Raw genomic sequence first — 9440 nt, 5'->3', positions numbered from 1 at the left:
TGCATACTTAAAGCACCCAGGGTGGTTGTAAGGGATGGGCAGGGTGTAAGGAAAGTATGTGTATACCAAGCTTTCATATGTCTACCTGGAGGGCTTGGTGTGTATGTGTAATCACTGTAATGAGAAAAAAGAAAAAGAAACCACACACAAATACTGGTAACTGACATTTTTTCAAACCATCAAGGTGGCAGCAGGTTTCATTTTAATACTCCAGCTCATCATTCTCAGGCATTTTTGATGGATGAAGACATGAAATGAAGACAAAGACCAAAGGCTCCCAAGAAACATCTTTATACAGAAATTAGCAGGTAATTCAATGTAATGAAATGTATCATTTTAAAAAAATCAAGTTAATCAAGACTTTGTACATCATTATATGATTGAGTAAAATGAAATCCTGCATAAAATTAAGCAGCAACATTTAACATTGATCACGGCTGGAGAGGCATCTTCACACATCCTCATTTGGCATCTTCTGTGAAACAAAAACATGCATGTCAGATATGCGGTTCATTAAGAGGGAAGAGCTGGAAAAGAAAAAAAAAAAAAAAAAAAATCTACCCTCTTAAGTCTGGGCCCAAGACCAGCTCTTGACAGAGTGAATAAGTGCTGTTGCTGGAGACTCAGATAGTCAGTGTCAACACACCAGTCTGGTCTGATGGGTAAACGGCAAAAACGTGAAATCATCACAGCTCCAGCAGCAGTACAAACCGGAGGACCCTCCTGTTCAACCTCAGCAGTGAAGGGAACATCTCACCTTAATGAATCAATGCCACAGCCACCTTATATATGCGGCAGTTCTTCATCCTGTCCTGGTTTTTCTTCATATCTAGGAAAGAAAGCCAATTCTTTCAACATCTTATTGCAAGTCATTACACTACGTATTGCAACGCATGGTGCTACTGCTGGAAACTCAGTTAGACACAATGTCACCAGGGTGTGGTCTGATGGGTAAACGGCAAAAAACATGAAATCGTCACAGTTCCAGCATCATCACTGCCTAGCAGTTCATTTGGGTTAAATTTCAGCGGCTAAAGGCTTGTAAGCGAATTCATTTGTATCCTCTTCTATTGACTTACCATAGCACAGACACCATTTTCAGCCAGCAAGCACTCTCCTCACATTCCTGCAGGAAGAGACAGAAGTTACATCATAGTTTGGTCTGTTACCAGATTTTCTACTCGTTACTTACACACGTCAGTCCTATCATGGAGGGACCAAATCTTGACGTCCGTGCAAGACCAGATCCTCCTCCATCCGCTGTGCTCACATGTTTAAGTATTGTGTGAAATGACAGTTATGCTGAGAGTCTGAATTTGCTAGAGACTCAGATAGTCACAGTGTCAACACACCAGTCTGGTCTGATGGGTAAACGGCGAAAACAGTGACAGTCATCACAGCTCCAGCAGTATGTCTACCCAGCTCAAAAAAAAGCATCCTCCATGAAAATACCCCAAGAGCCAGTATTTTTCTTCAATGCTTTGCTTACCGTCCATCAATCCATTGAGATGTCCTTTGCCCTCCCCATCACTTCTACATCATCTTCTGGATCTCGTTTCTCATCTATGAGACAAAGACATCTTGCAGCAAGTTGTTTTTGCAGATTTTAAGACCAACTCGAAGCCTACAAATAAGTGTGGTGATGTCCTGCTGACTGAAAGTGGGTAAGTGCTGTTGCTGGAGACTCAGATAGTCAGTGTCACCAGTCTGGTCTGATGGGTAAACGGCAAAAACATGAAATCATCACAGCTCCAGCAGTAGCACAAACCGGAGGACCCTCCTGTTCAACCTCAGCAGTGAAGGGAACAGCTCACCTTAATGAATCAACGCCACAGCCACCTTATATATGCGGCAGTTCTTCATCCTGTCCTGGTTTTTCTTCATATCTAGAGGCGGGGAAAAAAATACATATTCTTTCTACATCTTGAAAGGTACATATACACATTGAAAGTGCAAGCTGCCAACACTACTTATTGCAATGTACAGCGCTGTTGCTGAAGACTCAGATAGACACAGTGTCACCAGAGTGTGGTCTGATGGGTAAACGGCAAAAACTGTGAAATCATCACAGATCCAGCAGCAGCCCTGATTCCCTGACTAGGTTGTGTCCTTTTCATGTCTCCTGACTGAATGTCCAAGTAGGAATCTGAGGCTTTTGTTTATGTTAAAACCCAAGTCAGCATTCATAACCTTACAATGAGCCTTGTTAAACCAATGAAGCTTACTAAATTGCCTATACTTCAGAAAAGGCTGTTCTCAGTCTAGTTTCAACTTTCTAATCTCTTCCCCAAGATCATGTTTTGACAATGTGTATATATTAAGCCAACAGAAGGATTTAACTATTCAAAAACATTCCTAAATGTGTTTTTTCTCCAACCAGAATAGAGCTTCTAGCACAAGGACAAACTAATTACACATTATCACTATGGGGTAGACCATGTGCTGTTGAACTTTCCATCAAAAAAGGAATTTTATTAAATATGACTGCCATGTTAATCCCTCACCACATTCTGCTAAACAAATAGACTATCTTATGGCTGCCAACATACTGAATCACATAGGTCTAAACCAGCCCCTCCCTCACTTACCTCATTTCACACCTCCATGACATGTTGCCAAAGGTTCCACTGAGCCTTGCACACTAGAGGATGAGAACAGGAAAAAGGTTATTTGACCATTTTCCAGGGGACTGAAACCAAGACCTCAGACATGGAATATAAATGTGAAAATATCCGCCCCATTATAACTGCATTCACAGTCGAGGAACTGCAACCAAATTCAGTTCACAGTGCTAACTATCCCATATCACCCATTTATCATACACCATACACCAAGACCTGGATTCATAAAGAGACCACATTCCTCTGGTTGCACTGGTGCCTCCATTCACCCAAGTGATGGATCATGGAACTGACAATACTGCACCCAATGTGTCAATACTCTGCAGGTTACAGGGAGCGCACATATATACACACATATATATATATATATATATATATATATACACACACACTCATTACAAAAAATCCATACCATTTTCCAATCCATACCAATTTTATTGCAGTATAGAAAATTGGTTATTCCATTTAATGAAAATATTTCAAACCATGCTGACTCATACTAGATATTTCCCAGTTCTTTCTCTGTATGGTACATTTTTCTGTAAAATTTCTACTTCAGTAAATCTCACCACAGCACTCAGTTTTAACAGCAATTGATAAAAATGCATCTCTCAAATAACTGAATCTGAATGACACCCAAAAGTTTACTACCATCTGTAATTGTACATCTAGTGTGGAGGTATTGATTTTTTAAAATCTCCCTCACATAAGCTGTACTGAAAGAATAGCCAATGTGTGTCCAAGACTCATTTAAAGGAAGATGACTGATGAACTGGAGGTCAAAGGGCACATGTAGCACAGCTTGGAAGCAGGGGTCCTTGAAGCACCAGGACAGTCTCACTAAGGCTGGTTCAACTCAAGGTCAGGACCTTTACCAAGACCGCTGCACCTCTGAAAGAGCCAATGTCTGCCTTTCCCGTTCTGAAGGCCTGGTAAGGCCGATTCCCTAACCACTGGCCACGTGAAGCGAGTCAGGCCTGGCCGAGGCCAGTGGACAGTTATCACCACAGCGGCCCAAATGGCAAAGGGGCCATTCATCATCGGAACTGGGACAAGCAGCTGCCAGCATGATTTATGACAACACTGCAGGGACATTTAAAACCTTTTCTCAGCTCACCATAGCTTTGGTTTTCCTTTTACTAACGCCGTAGCCAATTACCATACAGGAAATGTCGCTTTCCAAAGTTCAAAATGAGAACCCTGTGAGTCATACACGGCTCCAAATTAAAAACTCAGCAGTTTGCACAGGCCACTTAGGAGTTATTCACACTCAAACCATTTTAAAGAACAGGAGGGGGGAGCAATATGACCCCTTCCTGTTGAAGTTACCTGGTTTATTACCTACAAAGTAAATGTATCGTATTTGAGGTTCGTCGACAAGACGACTGTGCAAGGCACGCCTAACACACATAGCTAATTAAGATAACTAATGAGCCATCCAACGAGAGGTTTAGCAAAATCAAACTGCTTAGCTTCAACCACTTTAAGACATAGCCTTAACGTGGTTCTCTAGTATATTATTCTAGCTAGCCTGCTAAACACAATGAAGAATTCGGTATTCATTATAGTAAAACATGCTAGCTATAATGTTTAAAAATTCACTAAATTGTAATAAAATAATCTGACATTAGGTACCTAGACCAGATAATCAGCGGTCTTAGATTAAGGGCGTATATCAGTTTCGCTGTGTCACGAATCTTAAATATAATACAGATAGCACGTGGATATGCAATATAGCTACCGGGTAGCCTGAGCAATTCAGATTTAATGTTAGTGAGTGATAAGAGACCGGGCAGCTGTGATCCCACAACCCTATGCACTTCGTCCAACGTTAGATATCAGCTTATAAGAAATGTTAGATTCTACGTCGTTCAATTGATCTTAAATATTAGCGAAAAACGGTTCGACTGATAGCACGTCTAGATATCCACGTGGCCTGAAACTTGGACGCCTTTCCTCTCGCCTGGCGTCAACTGGCTAACTGGCTAAAGTTGCATATAAGCGTATTAATTAGCTACGTGTCGAGCAAGGTTTCTGGCCATTTGGCAAGTGAAGTTGCTGGCTACTTCAGAGCTGAATTCACGCAACCAAATCGACACCAAACTATCTGAACTGAAACAGTTGTTCGCAGACTAAAACACGTAATTTAGCCATTTTGCAACACCGGGATCGTGTTACATTCAAAATCAAACAACACAATTACAGCGCACATACGTTATCTAATCAAACACATTTACCTGTTGACAGAGAGCAACAGTTTGAAACAAACTGTCTGAGATCGCTTCATGCTACTGCCGCATGTCGTGTTCATCATCGAAAGACCGCGCAGTCTTTTTTCCTTCAATTTGTAGCCTGCAGCCTAGCAGACTTCCTTCCTCTTCCTGTCTTCAAAGAGACATGCGCAGGGTGTACTGTCCGTCCGAAGCGTGCTGTTAGAGGGGATAGGGGTGGTAAGAGGGGATAGATAGTGGTAAATCCCGCAAAACAATGTACAGTTCACCACCTATGTTTGTTTGTGTGTCTTTAAACATATACTTTTTAGAGGGCATAGGTGTGTGTGTGTGTGTGTGTGTGTGTGTGTGTGTGTGTGTGTGTGTGCCATGTGCAAAAATATTTAAATATTTCCCTTTTAATATTTTTTCTTCATGTTTTGCAACGTGAATAAATGTCGTTCTTAGTGTACAACTGGTCTACTAGCTAAGGAATGAGACAAAAGGTAAAAGGCGTTTTTAAACAAAAAAAATCTAGACAACATTCGTTTTCTCTGTCTATGTGAATTACTCTTGACTCACAGTCATTTTAAATGAGCAACTTTAAGCTGACTGGCGGTCCTAAATTTTGTGTGTGTGCTTATGCATATATTCTGTTGGTCGGTTTATTTTGTGAGTTATTATAATCCGTATTATTAAATAGTCATGCAAGGTCATTGTGAACCTACACTTGATTGGAAAACTTTGATACCGGCTGACAGATGTCGTCCCCTCTATTTTATAGTGAAATGTCGTTTTATGACTTGAAGACAGCGAAGACATTCTTGGTTTGCCATGATTCTTCACACAAAATGCGTCTTCGCTATATGTACACTTAAATCGTATTCTTATGACAAATAACCATCTGATTACATACGGTGTAGAGAAATATTGTCGGAAACATTTGTCACCTTTTTAAATAGATTTTGACAACCTGAAAGCAGACTGCTTAATCATTTCTCAGATGTTTTATTTTTCTTGCGGTTATTGGTTTACAGCACATTTTTTTAAAAAATTCATTTAAAATGGAATTAAAATATCCATGATATTAAAAGACCGCATAATCGCAGCGCTACTACTCATGGAAGTAGGCCTGCTATAGGAAAGTAAATGTTTAAAATCTATATGCAAGTAGGTGCTGACACGTTCTGCGCGAACAGCACTGAATGTATGAGGTAAATTCAGAAATTACAACCTTTTTTGATGTATTTGTGCTTTTTCATCTGACAACCCAATAACAAATAACGAGGTTAAAAGACATCTTTTGTCATCACCATAAAGCATTTTAGCACCACAAAGACAATTCATTGGGAAGTCCAGTCTTTACAAATTTCTTTGAAAAGACCGTATGGTTTCAAACACTGTTCCTTTTATTTCTCAGTTTATTATCTACGCAAACACATGTAGTATTTACAACTATTCACATGAAGAAACAGGGGTAATGAACAGATTTCTACTGCTATTGTAGTGTTTCTGACAGACCACTTCACATGACAAATGTTAAGTTATTCACACATGCATTTAGTGCAAATGTTTTAACTGAAAGTGCATAGCCAACAAGTCAAGCATGAAAGCTCATTACCTCAACAAATGGAATTTCTGAAACTCTTGAATTCATAACAAGTAGAGTTGTAGACTTTAGAACAAAAACAAACCAATAGCTCAACAGGAGAAACACAGACGAATGCTTTATTTAAAATGTTTTACCTGTATTATATACAACACAGCCCAAATATATTAGAGTTTCATTTACTGTACACCTTGTTGCCAAAATCTAACCGTTAACGCTTTGTTGACTGCAATGCAATGTTGACTTGTGTGTTATTTCACACAAAGAAAATAATGCAGAAAACAATTCTCATATGGTAAGAAAATATACAGATCAAAGATACCGAGGCCGTCTTGCATGTGCCTTCAAAACAGTCCAATCAAAAACCTCTCCTTTAGCTGGCATAAATGAGCCAGAGCCTTCATCCTTTCTAACATGGAATGACAAAAGTCACGTGCGAAGTCATTTATGTTTGAGGGTTCGAGGATGATTCGCCTTGGTTCGAGTTCTCAGCCTGCCCAGAGGTGCTCAGAAACTGTCCGGTAGCTCCGATGTACAACCTGGATCGCATGGGCCATTTCTGGAAAAAAAAAATAAGTGGTCACTTTATGGTGTGTTAAATGTGAATACCATTTCACGTCCAAGATTAATGTTAATTTACGTAAGTCTAATGGAGATTTTTAGGAATCAGTCGAATATTGAGACCACTTCTCTTGGTCCCATCAGTAGCCCACCTACTGTGTTGCATGACGCTTGGGGAAAGTCGACAATTTAAATTAAGTGCATCACAAGGCACTCAGTTTTATGTTTGAAATGATCATATTGATATATTGAAGCAACGGTATTTTTATTCAGAAGTTTTGGAATCTTCATATCCAACTTTTGGTCGCGCAACAGCCTATTTTTCTGTAGTGATTATTAGCCTTCTCAAACCGCTCTCTCGTGCCATTTAAAATACAATCCTCACGATTTGTCTTGAAATACTTTGTGTGTAGGCTATGTCTTAAAGGTGTGTTTTCATTCTTATATTAAAATAATGTTATTGCTCTCAACATTTGGTCAGTGTTTTCAAATAAATTACAAAGATATTTGAAATCTTGACTACTACTAGTAGAAGTAACAATAATTCAATATTACAGTGAGATCATCTCAGTTGTAACCTACTTTTGCAATTGTATTACATTTTTTTCCGAGCTAACCTATAGCTAAGCTCATTAGCATCGGTGTCAGATAAAATAAAGTACCTGCTCTAGTCTTTGTCCACGGACTTTTTTTAAAAGAATATTTTAAAATGGCACTGTAAACTTACTTTAACGGGATGCAGGTAGCCCTCGCCTTTGAGAGAGTGTAACACTTCAGTTTGTCTCGTGCTCTCTCCTTCCTCCATGCCTTCTTCTTGAAGGGTTCTCGTCAGGTGAGCAATATAAGTGGTAGCCAGGATCAAGACGTCAAGTTTGGACAGTTTGGTATCTGGTGGCACCGAGGGCAGTGTCCTCTGTAGCTCCAGGAAAGCATGTCGCAGCGTCTGAACTCGACTTCTTTCTCGGGCTGCATTAGCTGCAGCCGGTCGCCCTCTGCCACCTAGACTGTTGGTCTGGACCACCCTAGAGCGCGACAGGGCCTCCGTACGCCGTCTGTCCGCGGACAGCAAGTCTGGACTGGGACTGGAGCTCGGGCTAGAGGCAGGACTCTCATCCATTATTGTCACGGTACCATTTACACCATCCATGTGGAACGTCTGTCTTCCAACCATAGGGAGAACTTGTACGGTAACAACAAACCTGTATGGTAATGTAATAAACACAACCATTCAGAACACGAATCAACAGAAATATCCCATACCGTTTTATGAGCCGAAAATAAAACATAACGCCTGTAGGCCATTTCATCAGTTGCTTCCGAAGTTAAGTCAAATTTAACTTGTCAAAGTGCAATTTAATTCTAACTGTACAATTTCACGTACAATATACAATGTCACGTACTACTGTGCCTTGGGCAGTGCCAATCTAGCCAGTTACAACCTGAGAAAAACGAAACTTTTCACAATGTAAATGAATAATTGTTCAGATTAATGGACTATAATTTTTTCTTTACTCAATTTAATCGCAGCGTTCTATGGTGGAATGATCGAGATCCTCAGTACGGCTGTCACGGCATTGTTTTGAAACAATTTCAAATATGAAGTCTTTCATGAAAAAGATTTTAAACAGTAAAGAATAGCTGCTGATAAGTCACCGCGACTTTAAAATAGTCTACAGTCTTCGTTTTCTGAACTTTGACACATTTCATTTCCCGTTATATAAACCAGTAAATCAGTTAAATTGTCCAGTTAGTGACCGGTGTGGTGTGTTGGATTCGATATCAGAGAAAACACTGCTAAATGTACGTTAAACAACTTGTGTATGTTGCCATAAATATATAGGCTACAGCACAGATCTTACCTTTCAGCTTCCGCAAATGGATTCTGTTGAAGTTACATTTAGACTGTGCAGTTTGCTCGAAAAAGGGGTTTTCGTTTGGCTCGAGGAATGCTGACAGTATGTAGACGAAAGTAATCCAATGCCAACTCCAGAAAGCTTTATAAACCAGGCGCGATTGTTGGGAAGAAGGTGCACGCCGTACTTGTGTATGCGTGGAGCTCTCACCTGAATGAGTGCGTCAGTCTCAGGAGCCTCTAATTTAATGGAAACACAAAGAGCTGACAGCTGTTTCACTCCAGTGTAATTAATCACAAGTCCTTAAATCTCTCTGGCAGCGGGAGAGACACCCTGCTCTTTCCCTTTCTTAACTTATTTCTATTGGAGAACGGGGACCTACATCCAACGCCAGAGGCAAGATTTTTCCTTTTTTTCATTTTGGAACTATCGCAGATTAAAACGAAAACAACTACTCTGCACACCACGTAAGCACAAACACAAAACGTTGTTAAGTATACAGGTTAAAACATACTACAGCGAACATTTCCCTGTATATTTTTCATGCATAATACAACGGCGAACTTTTAGGGTCTCCATGAATTAT

At 40.1% G+C, this 9440-nt stretch overlaps 1 protein-coding gene and 1 long non-coding RNA gene across 3 annotated transcripts; both read right to left on the bottom strand.

Moving 5' to 3' along the window:
• Positions 1-243: 243 nt before the first annotated feature.
• LOC118773684 lies at positions 244-4986 on the bottom strand. Of its 2 annotated transcripts, XR_005004742.1 has the most exons (7): positions 4859-4986; positions 2589-2641; positions 1815-1886; positions 1490-1563; positions 1080-1126; positions 758-829; positions 244-475 (listed from the first exon to the last, which is right to left on the bottom strand). It is a non-coding gene; the product is annotated as an uncharacterized LOC118773684 (long non-coding RNA). The 2 variants fall into 2 exon arrangements; XR_005004741.1 differs by having other exon boundaries at positions 244-829.
• Positions 4987-6885: 1899 nt separating this feature from the next.
• LOC118796479 (transcription factor 24-like) lies at positions 6886-8172 on the bottom strand. Its single transcript, XM_036555370.1, has 2 exons — positions 7729-8172; positions 6886-6999 (listed from the first exon to the last, which is right to left on the bottom strand). Exons 1-2 carry the CDS (start codon positions 8170-8172, stop codon positions 6886-6888), a joined length of 558 nt encoding a protein of 185 aa, XP_036411263.1.
• Between the last annotated feature and the right edge of the window lie 1268 nt (positions 8173-9440).

This window comes from Megalops cyprinoides, chromosome 2 (genome assembly GCF_013368585.1).
Source record: "Megalops cyprinoides isolate fMegCyp1 chromosome 2, fMegCyp1.pri, whole genome shotgun sequence".
Lineage (NCBI taxonomy): Eukaryota > Metazoa > Chordata > Actinopteri > Elopiformes > Megalopidae > Megalops > Megalops cyprinoides.
The sequence above is the reverse complement of the archived record's forward strand: the minus strand, read 5'-3'. Positions and strand labels throughout refer to the sequence as shown.

What these genes read in the sequence shown, in the direction of transcription:
- LOC118796479 (XM_036555370.1), bottom strand. Translation starts at nt 8,172, where the DNA reads ATGGTTGGAAGACAGACGTTCCACATGGATGGTGTAAATGGTACCGTG. An exon ending in GCTACCTGCATCCCGTTAAA is followed by an intron (nt 7,000 to 7,728) that starts GTAAGTTTACAG and finishes TTTTTTTTCCAG; the next exon opens with AAATGGCCCATGCGATCCAG.